Source organism: Pezoporus occidentalis, unplaced genomic scaffold, assembly GCF_034315485.1.
Source record: "Pezoporus occidentalis ecotype Australia unplaced genomic scaffold, CSIRO_AGI_Poc_V1 ctg379, whole genome shotgun sequence".
NCBI classification, from domain to species: Eukaryota; Metazoa; Chordata; class Aves; order Psittaciformes; family Psittacidae; genus Pezoporus; species Pezoporus occidentalis.
Window position 1 is genome coordinate 119,401 of NW_026915701.1, and position 16,907 is coordinate 136,307.

At 62.8% G+C, this 16,907-nt stretch overlaps 2 protein-coding genes across 3 annotated transcripts; both read left to right on the forward strand.

The window, feature by feature from the left end:
• Positions 1-1,930: 1,930 nt before the first annotated feature.
• SEMA4A (semaphorin 4A) lies at positions 1,931-11,950 on the forward strand. The gene is made up of 15 exons (XM_062631849.1): positions 1,931-2,064; positions 6,300-6,428; positions 7,098-7,258; positions 7,353-7,415; positions 7,514-7,612; positions 7,846-7,954; positions 8,072-8,188; positions 8,314-8,444; positions 9,391-9,557; positions 9,634-9,784; positions 9,925-10,114; positions 10,203-10,318; positions 10,397-10,557; positions 11,073-11,185; positions 11,283-11,950. Exons 1-15 carry the CDS (start codon positions 2,031-2,033, stop codon positions 11,918-11,920), a joined length of 2,379 nt encoding a protein of 792 aa, XP_062487833.1. The 5' UTR covers positions 1,931-2,030; the 3' UTR covers positions 11,921-11,950.
• A 1,968-nt stretch (positions 11,951-13,918) lies between these two features.
• SLC25A44 (solute carrier family 25 member 44) lies at positions 13,919-16,532 on the forward strand. 2 transcript variants are annotated; one of them, XM_062631864.1, is made up of 3 exons: positions 13,921-14,574; positions 15,694-15,821; positions 16,264-16,532. In XM_062631864.1, the coding sequence occupies exons 1-3, from the start codon at positions 13,953-13,955 to the stop codon at positions 16,453-16,455; spliced, it is 942 nt and encodes a 313-aa protein (XP_062487848.1). In that variant the 5' UTR covers positions 13,921-13,952; the 3' UTR covers positions 16,456-16,532. The 2 variants fall into 2 exon arrangements, with proteins under 2 accessions (XP_062487849.1, XP_062487848.1); XM_062631865.1 differs by lacking the exon at positions 15,694-15,821 and having other exon boundaries at positions 13,919-14,574; positions 16,264-16,452.
• The last annotated feature ends 375 nt before the right edge of the window (positions 16,533-16,907 follow it).

Consider the following 16,907-nt stretch of genomic DNA (forward strand, 5'->3'; position numbering starts at 1 on the left):
GCTGCCACCCCCTAAGGTTGCACCCCAAGGTGCTGCTTGTGATGGGGCACCCATAAGGGGACCGACAGTGGGGGGGGGGGGAAGGGGGGGAAAGGGGGGGACCGCGGCTCCAATGCTTGGGGTTGGGAAGGGGCCGGGGCAGCTCCGCATCCCCACGGCTTTGGTTAAGCCTCCGAGGCACGAGGCACAAGCTCCTTATGGATCCCAAGCAAAGGCTCCGGAGGGCTGGGAAGTGGGGAGCACCAAGGGGGAAGGGGGGGAAAAGGGGCTCCTGGATGGGCTCCATCCAGGCCTGATGCTTTCGGGGTGCTCGTGCCCCCCAGCAGGTACCTCCCTGGGGCTCCTCGTGCGTGGGGATAAGGGGCTCTCATAGGGATGCGCAGGGAGGAAGTGGGGGAGGCAGGATCCCGTTTTGGGGCTCTGGGAAGGGGAAGTGGGATCAGGGCAGAGTTCCCCTCATGGGAAGTGGCACTGAGCAAAGTGGGGTGCTGGGGGGGGGGGGGTCAGGATGGGGCCCTGCTGGTGGGCCATGAACACCCTCTGGGGACCTCCCCCCCCCAACCAGCATGGTTGGGCTGAGGGTGGGGATGTGGGTCTGGGGATGTGGTGTGGATGGGTTGGTGCAGGGATGGGATTCAGGGATGCAGTGTGGATAGAGGGGGTACAAGGATGGGGATGCAGGGATGCAGCGTGGATAAGAGAGTTCAGGGATGGGGTTCAGGGATGCAGCGTGGATAGGGGGGTACAAGGATGGGGATGCAGGATGCAGCGTGGAGAGAGGGGGTACAAACGTGGGGATGCAGGGATGCAGCGTGGATAGGGGGGTACAAGGATGGGGATGCAGGGATGCAGCATGGATAGGGGGGTACAAGGGTGGGGATGCAGGGTGGATGGGGGGTACAAGAGTGGGGATGCAGGGATGCAGCGTGGATAGGGGGGTACAAGGGTGGGGATGCAGGGATGCAGCATGGATGGGGGGGTACAAGGATGGGGATGCAGGGATGCAGTGTGGATAGAGGGGGTACAAAGGTGGGGATGCAGGGATGCAAGGTGGATAGGGGGGTACAAGGGTGGGGATGCAGGGATGCAGCGTGGATGGGGGGTACAAGGGTGGGGATGCAGGGATGCAGCGTGGATAGGGGTGTACAAGGATGGGGATGCAGGGATGCAGCGTGGATAGGGGGGTACAAGGATGGGGATGCAGGGATGCAGCGTGGATAGGGGGGTACAAGGGTGGGGATGCAGGGATGCAGCATGGATAGGGGGGTACGTGGATAGGGGGGTACAAGGATGGGGATGCAGGGATGCAGCGTGGATAGGGGGGTACAAGGATGGGGATGCAGGGATGCAGCGTGGATAGGGGGGTACAAGGGTGGGGATGCAGGGATGCAGCATGGATGGGGGGGTACAAGTGTGGGGATGCAGGGATGCAGCATGGATGGGGGGGTACAAGGATGGGGATGCAGGGATGCAGCGTGGATGGGGGGTACAAGGGTGGGGATGCAGGGATCCAGCATGGATAGGGGGGTACAAGGGTGGGGATGCAGGGATGCAGCATGGATAGGGGGGTACAAGGGTGGGGATGCAGGGATCCAGCATGGATAGGGGGGTACAAGGGTGGGGATGCAGGGATGCAGCGTGGATAGGGGTGTACAAGGGTGGGGATGCAGGGATGCAGCGTGGATAGGGGGGTACAAGGGTGGGGATGCAGGATGCAGCATGGATAGGGGGGTACAAGGGTGGGGATGCAGGGATGCAGCATGGATAGGGGGGTACAAGGGTGGGGATGCGGGGATGCAGCGTGGATAGGGGGGTACAAGGGTGGGGATGCAGGGATGCGGTGCAGATGCTCCAAAGAGGGGCAGAGCAAACTGATGCAGTTATGGGGTGCTCAGAGCTGGGGGGGGGGATGCTCGGGGGTGTCTGTGCGTGTGCGCGGTCATACATGTGCCGTGGACACGCGTGGCCGCCCGGGTGGCCGCCCCGAGCCGTTGCCATGGCGACGTGAGCAGCATCCGGCGGCCCCGGGGATGCTCCCGCCTGCCCGGCCCTGGGCTGCCGCAGGTCGGTACCGGCACCGGGGCTCCGCGGGGGCTGCGGGCGGCCGCGAGAGCGGGGATGGGCTCCGGGACACCCCCCCACCCCCCCCCCAACACCGCTCTGGTGCTGCCGGGAGGGGACAAAGGCCCCGAGGTCCCAGCCTCCGGGAGCGCTTCCCTGCATCCCCTTTGGCAGCGCCCCCCCCCCCCCTTCATCCCACATCGCCGCACATCCCCTCGCATCCCTCCTCCATCCCCCGGTTCCCTCCTGTGCATCCTCCTACCTCTTTCTGTCCCCACCCTTTGCGTTCCCCACCTCTTGAATCCCTCCCGGTCTGTTCTTCCCCACATTCCTCCCCTGCCTCCTCCCATACCCTTACTGCATCCTTTGCTTTCCATCTCCCATCCTTTGCTTTCCCTCTCCCATCCTTTCCATCTCCCATCCTTTGCTTTCCCTCTCCCATCCTTTCCATCTCCCATCCCTCGCTTTCCATCTCCCATCCTTTGCTTTCCCTCTCCCATTTATCCCTCTCCCATCCTTTGCTTTCCATCTCCCATCCTTCGCTTTCCATCTCCCATCCTTTGCTTTCCCTTTCCCATTTTTCCCTCTCCCATCCTTTGCTTTCCATCTCCCATCCTTCGCTTTCCATCTCCTATCCTTTCCCTCTCCCATCCTTTGCTTTCCCTCTCCCATCTTTTCCATCTCCCATCTTTCCCTCTCCCATCCTTTGCGTTCCGTCTCCCATCCTTTCCCTCTCCCATCCTTTCCTTCTCCCATCCTTTGCTTTCCCTCTCCCATCCTTTCCATCTCCCATCCTTTGCTTTCCCTCTCCCATCTTTTCCCTCTCCCATCCTTTCCCTCTCCCATCCTTTCCATCTCCCATCCTTTACTTTCCCTCTCCCATCTTTCCCTCTCCCATCCTTTCCATCTCCCATCCTTTGCTTTCCCTCTCCCATCTTTTCCATCTCCCATCCTTTCCATCTCCCACCCTTTCCCTCTCCCATCCTTTGCTTTCCCTCTCCCATCTTTTCCATCTCCCATCTTTCCCTCTCCCATCCTTTGCTTTCCCTCTCCCATCTTTCCCTCTCCCATCCTTTCCCACTCCCACCCTTTCCCTCTCCCATCCTTTGCTTCCCCTCTCCCACCCTTTCCCTCTCCCATCCTTTGCTTTCCATCTCCCATCCTTTGCTTTCCCTCTCCCACCCTTTCCCTCTCCCATCCTTTGCTTTCCATCTCCCATCCTTTGCTTTCCCTCTCCCCCACCCCTCCTCCTGCATGGGCTCTCGGGGGGGTTTGGGGTGGGTGTTAAGGTTGTTCCTGGGTGTTGGAAGCATCCCAGCCCCTCCCCATTCCATAGGGATGCTCCTGTCCCATCCTGGCCGGGATGGATGGGGTTTGGAGCGCTCTGCTCTAGTGGAAGGTGGCCCTGCCCGGGGCAGAGGCTTGGAGCTGGGGTTTAAGCTCCCTTCAACCCAAACCACGCTGTGGTTCTGTTCTATGGCACAGGCAGAGGTTGAGACCTCTGGCTCCATCCTGGGGCCGCTTGAACCACTCTTTGGGATGAGAACGTGTGCTCGGCATCCCCTGGCATTGGAGGGAACGCCGAGAGGGGACCCATGGAGCCAGGCCCGTGGTGACCCCGAAAGCACCAGCGCCACCCAAAGCATCCCAGCATTGAGTGACCCTTGGTGATGCTCGCTTCCAAACCCCATCCAGGGAGGCTGTAGTGTCCATAGGAGCCCCGCTCCCACATGGACCACTTCGGATGCACAAAGGATGGGATGGAGCTCTTGAAGCAGCTTCCATCCTGTATCAGACTGGGGTGTGTGGGGGGGAGAGCACCCTCAGCCCCACCATGGAGCCTTCAGCCTCACCGAGGAGCCTCTCCCTCCCTTTTGGCATCCCTCCGGTGGCTCCGGCCCAGGGCATAACAATGGGGCCGGTCCGAGGCTCCGGGTGTCCCCAAAGGGGGGAAGCCAGGGCAGAGTAACCTAATTCTGTGCTCACAAGGAGCTTTCTGTCCCAGGCGAGCGCGGGGCCCTCCCGGGGCCCCGGAGGCTGGATGCTGGCCCTGGGGGATGCGGGGAAGGAGGCACAGGAAGGGCAGGATGCGCCCAGTGGGGTACTGGGGGGCTCAGATGTGGCTCTGGCCTTGGGGGGACTCCAGGGTGTTGGTTTCAAGGGGTCCTTTGCCCCTGAGATGCTTGGGGTGGAGGATGGAGCCTGCCCCGAGACCTGGTTCATGGGGGGCAATATCCAGCCCAAGGGCCTGGGTTGAAGTGGGGATGCTCAGCTCCGTGGCTCTGTTTTAGGGGGTGATGCTCAGCCCCATGGCTCTGTTCTAGGGGGAGACGCTCAGCTTCATGGCTCTGTTTTAGGGGGTGATGCTCAGCCCCATGGCTCTGTTCTAGGGGGCGACGCTCAGCCCCATGGTGTTGTTCTAGGGGGTGATGCTCAGCCCCATGGCTCTGGTCTAGGGGGCAATTCTCAGCCCCATGGCTCTGTTCTAGGGGGCAATTCTCAGCCCCATGGCTCTGTTTTAGGGGGCAACGCTCAGCCCCATGGCTCTGTTCTGGGGGGGACGCTCAGCCCCATGGCTCTGTTCTAGGGGGCGAGCTCAGCCCCATGGCTCTGTTCTAGGGGGCGACGCTCAGCCCCATGGCTCTTTTTTAGGGGGCAACGCTCAGCCTCATGGCTCTGTTCTGGGGGGGACGCTCAGCCCCATGGCTCTGTTTTAGGGGGTGATGCTCAGCCCCATGGCTCTGTTCTAGGGGGCGACGCTCAGCCCCATGGCTCTGTTCTAGGGGGCGACGCTCAGCCCCATGGCTCTGTTTTAGGGGGCGACGCTCAGCTCCATGGCTCTGTTTTAGGGGGTGATGCTCAGCCCCATGGCTCTGTTCTAGGGGGCGAGCTCAGCCCCATGGCTCTGTTCTAGGGGGCGACGCTCAGCCCCATGGCTCTGTTCTGGGGGGGACGCTCAGCCCCATGGCTCTGTTCTAGGGGGCGATGCTCAGCCCCATGGCTCTGTTCTAGGGGGCGATGCTCAGCCCCATGGCTCTGTTTTAGGGAGCAACGCTCAGCCCCATGGCTCTGTTCTGGGGGGGACGCTCAGCCCCATGGTCCCATTCTCAGGAGCTATGCTCAGCCCCATGGCTCTGTTCTAGGGGGCGACGCTCAGCCCCATGGCTCTGTTCTAGGGGGCGAGCTCAACCCCATGGCTCTGTTTTAGGGGACGACGCTCAGCCCCATGGCTCTGTTTTAGGGGACGACGCTCAGCCCCATGGCTCTGTTCTGGGGGGGACGCTCAGCCCCATGGTCCCATTCTCAGGAGCTACGCTCCGCCCCATGGCTCTGTTCTAGGGGGGGAGCTCAGCCCCATGGCTCTGTTCTAGGGGGCGATGCTCAGCCCCATGGCTCTGTTCTGGGGGGGAGCTCAGCCCCATGGTCCCATTCTCAGGAGCGATGCTCAGCAGGAAACCCACCCTTGCTTCCCCCTCCGTCCAAGGCCAGCCGGGACCCCCTGCTCTGGGACACCCCGTTCTTCCCCCCACTCCGCCCCATAGCAGGAGGAGCAGCAGCTCCCATCCCGGCTCCGCAGGGCGGGCGCGGAGCAGGCTGAGGCTCGTCCCCTTCCAGCCGGACTTTCTGGTTCCTGCCGGGGCCGGGCCCCACCAGCGCTGGGAGCCCCGTACCGGCAGCCCCATAGCGGCCATGGGGCAGGGGGCCGCTTGTGGCCGCATCCCCCGTGGGGGGGTGATGGTGGTGATGGTCCAGGGCTGGAGGTGAAGCGGCTCCGTCCTCGCCCCCCCTTAGAGGTAACGCTGCTCCATGGGGACGCGGTGCCTGCTCCAAAGGGAAGAGATGGGGGGGGATGCTCAGCTCCATGGGGCTTTGTGGGGACCGGGTCCAGCCCCATGGAGGGGAAGGGGGGGGCTTTTTCCCTGTTGCTTCTATCAAGAGGGGCAAAAAGAGCTTGAAGAGGCCGGGGGGGGTGTGGGGTGTGATTTAGACCCACACCCCCTCCTATGGAGGCCACTGATGGAGCCACACGGACGGGTCCCAGCAGGACAGGGGGTGTCAACGGGACTCTGTGCCCCACACTTGGGGGTCACACGTGGCTCCACGCCTTGGGGCCCCACGGCTTCCCCCCCCCCCCCCTCCGCCCCTCTCTGGGTGCTGGTTCCCCCTCGTGTCATTTCCTCCCCTGAGGACGAGCGGTGCGGGCGGCTCCGGGCCCTGATCCCGCACCCTTCCCGCAGGGATGGTGCCGGGGCGCCCCATGGGGGCTCCCCCGCTGCCCCCCAGCGCCCTGCGCCTGCTCTGGGCGCTGCTGGTCCCGGTTGCGCTGCTCCGCGCCGAGCCCCGGCCCCGCTCCACCTTCCACAGCGGTGAGTGAGGGGCGAGGGGGGGGGCACCATCGGCATCGTGGGGCCGTGGGGATGCGTTGGGATGCAGGGACCCTAAAGCTCCTCCTTCCCCTCCTTGGGCTGGGGGTCCATCCATCACCTCCCCATCGTGCCACAGCGCTGGGTACCACAACGGGGATGCAAAGGGGGGGAGGTTGTTGGTACCCAAACCCCTTTGGGAGGGGGATGCTGGGTGCAGCCCCACGGTGCCCCCATCCTAAACGCAGAGGTTTCTGTGCCCCCTCCTCCCCACCCCACCGTGGCCCTGCTTCCACTTCCCCATGGAGCCGTTCCGAGAAGCGCAGCACTTCCTCCTGCCCTCGGGGCTGGTGGGGCCAAGCAAGAAGCTTGGGGGCACCAGGGAGGGCTTGGGTCTTCCCCCCCCCCCCAAGTCATCCCCATTGGGGTGATGGATGCCCCAGGACGAGCATCGCCCCATGGCCACGGGCTCACAGCCCCACAGGGGACGATGAAGGGGGTGAAGAGGGGCTCGGGGACCCCTGCAGCAGGACCTGGAGGGGATGATGCTGGGGGGGAGCAATGGATGGACCCCATTTCTGATGCATCGGTGCCGCATCCCGGCTCGGTGCTGGCACCTCTTTGGCTCTGGTTATCCCCCCCCCCCCCCTGCACCCCACTATCGTTGCCCAGGGGACCCCCGTCGGGCCCTGACCCACTTCAGCCAGGCCAACGTCTCGCACTACGACATCTTCCTCCTGCGCGAGGATGAGGAGGAGCTCTACGTGGGCGCACGGGACCGGGTGCTGGCCCTCGCCGTCGGTGCCACCGGCACCATCCGCACCCGGGCCTCGGTGAGGGGGCAGCAGCGCCATGGTGGTGTCCTTCTCCCCCCCACCCCACCCCAGGCTTCAGTTGCCCCCCTCTCATCTCCCATCCCTCCCATAGGTAACGTGGGGCCCCACGGCTGACAAAGCCTCCCAGTGCGCTTTCAAGAAGAAGAGCCAAGAGGTGGGACAGCACTATGGGGCTTGGGGGGCGGCCTATAGGGGTTATGGGGTGCTCAAACCCCCACACACTTCTTCTTGTCCCCCCCCACCCCAATGCAGACCGAGTGCTTCAACTTCATCCGGGTGCTGGTACCCCTGAACCAGACCCACCTCTACGTGTGTGGGACCTACGCCTTCAGCCCCGCCTGCACCCACATCGTGAGTGGGCCCCATAGGGGAGGATGGGGACCCCGAATCCTGTGGGGTGGGGGATTGGAGCTTCCCTGCATCCCCTTGGTGCCTCCCCATCCTTGGGGTTGTAGCAGCCACGGATGGAGGTGGGGAAGCCCCGGTTATGGGGCCCCTGCCTCAGTTTCCCCACTTGCCCAGGGACCCCAGAACCACTTCCATGCCCCTATGGGCCTGATCCTTTCCCCCCCCCATCCCCACAGCTCCTGGAGAACTTCACCCTGGTGGCCAGCAGCAGAGGACAACCCCTCCTGGATGGGAAGGGCCAATGCCCCTTCGACCCACAGCACACCTACACGGCCCTGCTGGTGGGTGAGTACGGGGCTGGCGGCCCCTCTGGGTGCGCACCCATGGCTGGGATGGAAGGTGATGGAGAACTGGTGGTGATGGTGGTGATGGGGGGGGTGTGTTGCCGGTGTCGCCATGCAGACGGGGAGCTCTACGCCGGCACCATGAACAACTTCCAAGGCAACGAGCCCATCATCTCCCGCTCGCTGGGCAGCAGGACCCAGCTCAAGACGGACGCGTTCCTGCGCTGGCTTTCGGGTGAGCAAAAGGGGGGTAACCCTTGGGATAACCCCCCCCCATCATTGCCATCATCACCATCACCATCACCACCCCATGGACCCCGTCCTTGTGCCACCGCCTGCTCCTCACCCGCTGCCCCACAGCCGACGCTGCCTTCGTGGCCTCCTTCAGCATCCCCGGCGATGACAAAGTCTACTTCTTCTTCGAGGAGAGCGCCGAGGAGTTCGACTTCTTCGAGCGGCTCCTGGTGGCGCGCGTGGCGAGGGTCTGCAAGGTGGGGAAGGGAGCGCTCCTGCGGCCTCATGGACCCCTTCAGATGGGAGGATGGAGGAGGAGGAGGAGGATGGAGGAGGAGGAGGAGGATGGAGGAGGAGGATGGAGGGGGATGGAGGAGGATGGAGGAGGAGGAGGATGGAGGAGGATGGAGGGGGATGGAGGGGGATGGAGGAGGATGGAGGAGGATGGAGGGGGATGGAGGATGGAGGGGGATGGAGGGGGATGGAGGAGGATGGAGGAGGATGGAGGAGGAGGAGGATGGAGGAGGATGATGGAGGAGGGGCATGGCGGAGGAGGATGATGGAGGGGGATGGGAGGGGGGATGGAGGAGGATGGTGAAAGAGGAGGATGATGGAGGGGGATGATGGAGGAGGAGGATGGAGGGGGATGATGGAGGAGGATGATGGCGGAGGATGATGGAGGGGGATGATGGAGGAGGATGATGGAGGAGGGCGATGGAGGAGGACAATGGAGGAGGAGGATGGAGTGGGATGATGGAGGGGGATGATGGAGAATGATGATGGGTGATGTTGGAGAGTGGTGGAGGAGGATGATGGTGGAGGGTGACGGAGGAGGATGATGGTGGAGGAGGATGATGGAGGAGGATGATGGAGGATGATGGATGATGATGTTGGAGAGTGATGGAGGAGGAGGATGGTGGAGGAGGAGGATGGAGGAAGATGATGGTGGAGGATGATGGAGGAGGAGGAGGATGGTGAGGATTATGATGGAGGAGGATGATGGGGAGGATGATGATGGAGGAGGATGATGGAGGGGGAGGATGAAGTGTGATGATGTTGGAGGATGACGAAGGCGGACGATTGTGGAGGACGATGAAGGAGGAGGACGTTGCATGATGACAACGGAGGACGATGACAGCAGATGATAATGGGGGTACCCAGCGCCCGTCACCCCAGTGCTGAGCATCCCCCCATCTCCCTCAGAGCGACGTCGGGGGGGACAAGGTGCTGCAGAAGAAGTGGACCACGTTCCTCAAGGCGCAGCTGCTCTGCTCCCAACCCGGCCACTTCCCCTTCAACGTCATCCATCACGCCTTCGCCCTGCCTCGCCCGGGCGGCGCCGACATCTACGCCGTCTTCACCTCGCAGTGGTGGGTGCCGGCACCCATGGGTGCTGCTGTGGGTGCCAGGGCTTGCCCCCCATTGGGCTCCATCCTGTCCCCGCAGGCAGGCGGGCAGGGAGGGCAGCGCCGCCGTCTGCGCCTACAGCCACGAGGCACTGCAGGAGGTCTTCGAGGGCAAGTACAAGGAGCTGAACAAGGAGAGCTCCCGCTGGACCGTCTACGGTGGCCCCGACGTGAGCCCCCGGCCCGGCAGCGTGAGTGGGGCAAAGCCCCGTCCCTGGGGATGCTGCTGCTCCCTATGGGAAGGGTTTGGAGGGAATGGGAAGGATGGGAAAAGGAGGGAAGGTCCCATCGCACTCAGTGATGCGCTGCCCCCTCTCTCCCCACCCCGCAGTGCTCCATGGGTCCCTCCTCTGACAAAGCCCTCACCTTCATGAAGGACCATTTCCTCATGGATGGGACGGTGGCCCCCAGCCGGGGCCGCCCGCTGCTGGTGAGGACGGACGTCACCTACACCCGCATCGCGGTGGATGAGACCCGCGGCGCCTCGGGGACCAGCTACCGCCTCCTGTTCCTGGCCACCGGTGGGGTGATGGGGGGGGAGACACCAGCACAACCCTCCCCTTGGTGCCCCCAAACTTCCCCCCGGTGATGCCCCTTTGTGCCCCACAGCGGACGGGTTCCTGCACAAAGCCGTGGAGCTGCCCGGAGCTCCGCACATCGTGGAGAGCATCCAGCTCTTGGGAACGCCGGAGCCGGTGAAGAACCTCCTGTTGGCACCGGGGAAGGTACCAGGGGATGGGGATGCCGCAAGAACCAGCCCCGAAAGCCGGCACGGCCTCAATCCTGTTCCTCTCCCTCCATAGGGCATCCTCTACGTGGGTTACTCCGGTGGAGTCCTCCAGGTGCCGGTGGCCAACTGCAGCCTGCACCGGAGCTGTGCCGAGTGCGTGCTGGCGCGGGACCCCTATTGCGGCTGGAACGGTGCTCAGGGCTCCTGCCAGCCCATCCGCAGCGCCCAGGACACGTGAGCCGGGATGAGGGACAGGGGAAAGGGGATGTGGAGCGGGAGCAGGGGTGGTGGAAGGGGATCCTGCTCCTCTGTGGGGACCCCCTCACCTCCTGCATCCAACACAAGGGTGATGGGGAGCTGATGGAGCAGCGCTGGGTCAGCTCCTTGAGGGGGAGACCTGAGAGCAGCTCCAGTGCCTAAAGGGGCTCCAGGAATGCTGGAGAGGGGCTTGGGATGCAGGGATGCAGGGACAGGCCAAGGGGAATGGCTTTAACCTGCCAGAGGGGGGATGGAGATGGGGTCTTAGGCAGAAGCTCTTCCCTGGGAGGGTGCTGGGACACTGGGATGGGTTGAATGGAGAAGGTTTGGATGCCCCATCCCTGGCAGTGTCCAAGCCCAAGGCTTGGAGCACCCAGCCCTAGTGGAAGGTTCCCCTGCCCGTGGACCCGGATGAGCTTTAAGCTCCCTTCATCCCACCCCAGCCCACGAGCCTGCGATTCCCAGGTGCTGACTCCACTCTCCCACCACAGGAGCCATTGGCTGCAGGACATCGAAGCCGGGAACCCGGCCCCTTTGTGCCACCGCGGCCGGAGCGTGGCCATGCCCCGCGCATGGGGAGCACCAGAGACCCCCTCTGCAGAGAGTTGAGTGTGGGCACCCTGCGGGATGAGGCTGGGGGGGGGATGCACAGGATGCGGCCCCCATCACCCCACTGTCCCCCTTTTGCATCCCCCCCCCAGGGCTCAGCCCTCCTCTCAACGCCGTGGTCCGCTTGCCCTGTCCGCATCCCTCGGCGCTGGCCACGTACCACTGGGAGCATCCCGACGGTGCCCGCGGGGCCACGGCGCTGTTGCCCGGCCACACGCTCGTTGTGATCATGCAGAGGGGCACGGCGGGGACCTACAAGTGCCAGGCCAGCGAGAACGGGTACACATGGACCGTGGCTCATTACCAACTGCGGGATCCCGGTGGGGATGCTCCGCTCCCGGATGGGCTGGCTGAGAGCGGGCTGCCCCGGGGCTCCGAGCCTGCTCCTCCCCGCTTGTATTGGCCCGAGTTCGTCACCGTCACCGTGCTGCTGGTGGTGACCCTGGCCGCGGCCGCTTGCTTGGCTCTCGTTGCCTACCACGATCAGCTCAAAGCCAAGAGCAAGGTGCGGGGGTGCAGCGCGCCCCAAACCCCCCCAAGGCAGCGAGGGGAGAAGGTGCCTCTCAATGGGGGCACCGCGGAGCGCCCGGCACCCGGGGGTACCACGGAGGAGGAGGAGGAGGAGGAGGAGGAGGAAGGCTCCCACCCGTGCTGCGTGCAGCTCGATGGGGACATCGATGCTGGTAACGACAGGCTCCGTGTCCCCGGCGTGACGGTGCCATCGCAATGAGAGGTTTTGGGGTGAATGTGAAGGGTTTGGGGTTAACACACCCAAGGGGATGTTTTGGGGTGGGATGGGGGGGTGGGGGGGGCACAGGGATGGGGATGGGGACGGTGCCTTCAGTGCCCCCCCCCCCATGGAATAAGTGGCCCCATGTGCAACCCTGGGTGCTGAGCAATGGGGTGGGGGGTACGGGGTGGGATACCCCATGGCTCTGCCCCATAGCCGTGGTGGGGTGATGGAGCCCCCCCTCCCCCTCAAGCCGCTCTTTTGGAAGATGTAAATTTCCCTTTTCTTTGTATATTTGATGTTTTGTATTAAACACGAAAAGGAACGAAAAGCTCCCCTCCCCCCGGTGCAACAAGAGGGGGGTGGGGGGTGCGTGTGCAAGGAGCGCCGTTAACGTTGGGCTGGAATTCGGCGCTGGCCCTTTAAGAAGAGGAAGCGGGAGAGAGGTGGGCGCCCTGATTTACGCATGCGTATTCCGTGCCCTCTTCAGCTCCACCCCTGCGCGCCGCCATCTTTACTAAGGGCGGAAGTACCCTTTCCGCCGCTCTCTTCCGGCGTCGCTTCAGCCCGTTTCCAAGATGGCTCCGCCTCCCGGGCGCTGATTGGTCGAGCGGCTCCGCGCCGGCGCACTTCATTACCGGCCGGTGTCCGTCGGGCCGCCATGGGGCGGGGGGAGCCGCGGGACCGGGCGGCGGAGCGGGCGCGGGGTCGGTGGGGACCGAACCGGGGTTGGGTTGTGGGGGGGGGGGTTGGTACCGGATGGACCCCGGTGACGGGGAGGGGGGGGCACACACGGGCCATGGCAGCGCCGCGGAACCGGGGCGCTGAGGCCTTGAGCGGGGCCTGAGGCCTCCCGGTTGGGGTGAGGCCTCTCCGCGTCGCTTCCATAGGGATGGAGGCCGGGAGCCGCGTCCGTGCCGGGCTGAGGGCGGTGGGAAGGGAGCTTCTGCTTCCCCCCCCGGGGCTTCCAACGGGAGCCGTTTGTAAGGGACTGCGGCTTCCCCCCATTGAGAGCATCTCCATAGGCAACGGGGCGGGAATGGGGGCTTGGGAAGGCGCTGGGATGCTGCCCGGCGGCATTGGTATGCCGGGCAGGAGAGCTCCTTGGCCGGGGCTGCACAAAGAGCCTGTTTGTGCGGCCCAAAGCGTCGGGGTTGGCTACAGCGGAAGCAAAACCCGTTTGGAAAGGGGAAAAGGGGGGTGAATGGGGGGCTGAGGTTGAAGCTGGGTCCTGTAGAGCAATGGGAACGCAGCAGCAGTTCCCTCCCCCCAAGTACTTGAAGGTACCAGTGGGAGAAGGGGATGGGTAAGGGGGGGGGGGGGTATGGACTTTAAGCTCCTTTTAACCCAAATCAGCTTTTTTAGCTCCTTTTTTTTTTGCTATGGAAAGGATGTTTTGGGGGGTTTCCTGTTGGGTCGATGCTTTGGGTTTTTCCCTCTTGGCTTGGCCCCTGTGAGGAGCTGGGCTCATCCCAAACCTGCTTCAGGCACCCAACGAGTGCAGCGGTTGGGGGTGATGGGGAGAGCAGTGGGGCAAGGAGGGCTCTGCTGGGGGAGGCTCTTCCCGGTGCTCCAAGCGCTACCAAAGCCATGGAGAACGTGGTTTGGGGGTGGGGATGGGGTGGGTTCTATCCCTGGTTGCCATCGGCTTCCAGACTGGGAAGATCCTTATGGAAATGGGAAAATGGATGTGATTTGTGCAGGGCATGTGGGGAACGCAATGGGGAAAACTTGTGGTTTCCTTCCTGGTGCAGAGCCTGGCACTGCCGAGGGCCATCCTGGCATCTAAGGAACCCGGGATGAGTGGGGAGGAGCTGCTTTGGGTGAGCGCTTGGATTCCTGGCTGCTTGCTCAAAGGTGATGCTTCCCATGGGAGCAATGCTCTCCCTCCATCCCCATCCCCACCGTTCCCCTTGCAGCCCCTTTGGGTGCCGGAGGTGCCTGAAAGCGCTTCCTCCCTTCCAGATGCATCCCTTTGGCGCTGAGCCCCTCTGAGGTGGGTCCAGCCGGGGTGCAGCCCTCCCGAGGAGCCATGGAGGACAAACGCAACATCCCCATCATCGAGTGGGAGCACTTGGACAAGCGCAAGTTCTACGTCTTCGGGATCTGCATGACCATGATGATCCGGGTGAGCGTTTACCCCTTCACCCTCATCCGCACCCGCTTGCAGGTCCAGAAGGGCAAGAGCTTATACAAGGGCACCTTCGACGCCTTTGGCAAGATCCTGCGGACGGAAGGCACGGCCGGGCTTTACCGGGGCTTCTTGGTCAACACCTTCACCCTCATCTCGGGCCAGTGCTACGTGACCACCTACGAGCTCACCCGCAAGTACGTGTCCCGCTACACCAGCAACAACGCCGTCAAGTCCCTGGTGGCGGGGGGGTCGGCCTCCCTGGTGGCCCAGAGCATCACGGTCCCCATCGACGTCGTCTCCCAGCACCTCATGATGCAGAGGAGAGGCGAGAGCATGGGCAGGTTCAGGGTGCGCCAGCAGGACGGCAAAGGCCTCTTGGTCTTCGGCCAAACCAAGGACATCATTGGACAGATCTTCAAAGCTGATGGCTTCAAGGGTTTCTACAGGGGCTACGTGGCCTCGCTGCTCACCTACATCCCCAACAGTGCCGTCTGGTGGCCCTTCTACCACTTCTATGCTGGTGAGTGAAAGGAGGCTCGCCCCACAGGGCCCTCGTGTTGGGGCTGGGGGCCCGGCGTGGTTGGCTTTGTCTATTGGATTTGTGGGGGGCAAAGCCTTGGAGGGCTGTTGGCTTTAACCTTAACTTCCATTGCTGCCAAGTGCTTGCTTTCTGCACGGAAGGCTGGTTTCATGCATGCCAATGGGCTTGGAAGCCACTGCAATTCCAGCCAGAAAAGCCCTCTTAGAGCCACAAATCCTATAGCAAAAGCCCAGGGGTGAAAGGCAAATCCTGCATGGTTCTGTGTGCAGATGGCGCTGCGCTTCCTGGGGCTGTAAAAGGAGCTTGGTGCCTCTGAGCTTCCCAAAGGAGCCAGGGCTTTGGGACAGCTCGAATGGGAGATGGGAATCCCACCCATTGGGATGAGCTGGATGTGTTCCTTAGGGATCCCCCAGCAGGATCCCATGGAGATACCAAGGTGCTCCCTGGATCCGGGCGCACACATTGCTGAGTCTAAAAGCTTTAAAGGAGCAGGGGGCGGGGGGAGAGTGTTTTGCTGCTCTGGTTTGGGGCCACGCAAGCTCCTTGTGCCCTGGTTGACAGCAGGGCTGGGGTTTGAGCCCATTGCTCCCTGCCCTTGGCTGGCCTGGTGGAGAAAGCATCCCTGGGGGTGAATGAGGGTTAGGGTTATGTTAGGGTTAGGGTTTGGGTTAGGTTAGGGTTAGGGTTTGGTGTAGGGTTAGGTTATGGCTAGGTTAGGGTTAGGTTAGGGTTAGTTTTAGGGTTTGGTGTAGGGTTATTTTTGGTTTAGGTTAGGGTTAGGTAAGGGTTAGGTTTAGGGTTTGGTGTAGGTTTAGGTTATGTTTAGGTTATGGCTAGGTTAGTTTTAGGTTAGGGCTAGGTTTAGGGTTTGGTGTAGGGTTTGGTTTAGGTAAGGGTTAGGTTTAGGGTTAAGTTAGGGTTACTTTTAGGGTTTGGTGTAGGGGTAGGTTAGGTTTAGGTTAGGTTTAGGTTAGGGGTAGGTTAGGGGTAGGTTAGGGGTAGATTAGGGGTAGTTTTAGGGTTTGGAGTCTTTAGGAGGAGGAGCTGAGGGCCTGAAGCAGCCGCTTGCCCTGACGCTTGGCTCCTTCCCATTCCCAGAGCAACTCTCCAGCCTGACCCCTAAGGACTGTCCCCATCTCCTCCTCCAAGCCATCTCGGGGCCCCTTGCGGCTGCAACGGCTTCAACGCTCACCAACCCCATGGATGTCATCAGGGCTCGGGTTCAGGTGAGAGCTCAGCGCTCACAAGCAGGCTTGCTTGGGGGGTTTGGCCTCAGCGCTTTCAGCTCCATGCCTCCTCCTCTCTCTGCTTGCAAAGGCTCTTTCGGCCTGGGTAGCCCAAGGCTTCGTTAGCCCTCAGCATCAATGGGGCTGGATTTGGCTCCCTGGGTTCCCCTGCATGAGGTCCCCTTAGAGCATCACTGAAGGGGCTGAAACTGCCCCTTCCAGTGTCAGAGCTGATGGGGTCAGAGGGGAGGAAGCAGGAGGCAGGGTTAAGAAGCCCACTTGCTGCAGCCTCTTTAGGGCTTCTTCCCTTTCCCCCCCCACCCTCCCTTTAGGGAGTTCTGGAGCCCACATCAAGGCTGCTGGGGGGGGGGCGACCTCCAGACCCCCTCCATTGGAGCGGAATGGTGCTGAGGCTGAAGCTGCCTTTGCTGTGGCTTTGCAGGTGGAAGGCAAGAGCTCCATCATCCTGACCTTCAGGCAGCTCCTGGCTGAGGAAGGGCCCTGGGGGCTGACCAAGGGCCTCTCGGCCCGCATCATCTCAGCCACTCCTTCCACCATCGTCATCGTGGTGGGCTACGAGACCCTGAAGAAGCTGAGCCTCCGCCCGGAGCTGGTGGATTCAAGGCACTGGTGAAGAGGAAACCTCCCTTTGCATCCCGATTGGACCATCCCGATGGAAAAGGGGTTGGGGAGAAGCTGCTGCCTCCTCCTTCGCCTCCAAGCTGGTTGCACAGTCCCAAGTGGCAAGCAAATGAGCCAGCGCCATGCATCAGGATGCGACCTTGGTGCTTCATCCAGGAGCACATCCTGGCACCACCTGCGTGCCGGGGAAAGGGGTGGGGGGGGTGGTTTAGATGGAAACCGGCCCTGGTTGGAGCCAAAAGCCGGGTTCTCCATGGAGTTAATCCCATCCTTGCCAAGCCCCCGAGGAGGGGAGGGCTCCGCGCTCCAGCAGCGCTCTCTCGCGGCTCCGCTGCTCATTGCACTTGTGCCGGGGGAAGGAAGCGACCCGGACCCGCTCCAGCCCTCGTTGGAGGTGCTTTGAGCATCCCCTTTTTGTACGCCCTCGGACCACGGTTCCCTGGC

What these genes read in the sequence shown, in the direction of transcription:
- SEMA4A (XM_062631849.1), top strand. Translation starts at nt 2,031, where the DNA reads ATGCTCCCGCCTGCCCGGCCCTGGGCTGCCGCAG. An exon ending in CTACACGGCCCTGCTGGTGG is followed by an intron (nt 7,955 to 8,071) that starts GTGAGTACGGGG and finishes GTCGCCATGCAG; the next exon opens with ACGGGGAGCTCTACGCCGGC. An exon ending in GCCGTCTTCACCTCGCAGTG is followed by an intron (nt 9,558 to 9,633) that starts GTGGGTGCCGGC and finishes CTGTCCCCGCAG; the next exon opens with GCAGGCGGGCAGGGAGGGCA.
- SLC25A44 (XM_062631864.1), top strand. Translation starts at nt 13,953, where the DNA reads ATGGAGGACAAACGCAACATCCCCATCATCGAGTGGGAGCACTTGGAC. An exon ending in CTTCTACCACTTCTATGCTG is followed by an intron (nt 14,575 to 15,693) that starts GTGAGTGAAAGG and finishes TCCCATTCCCAG; the next exon opens with AGCAACTCTCCAGCCTGACC. An exon ending in TCATCAGGGCTCGGGTTCAG is followed by an intron (nt 15,822 to 16,263) that starts GTGAGAGCTCAG and finishes GTGGCTTTGCAG; the next exon opens with GTGGAAGGCAAGAGCTCCAT.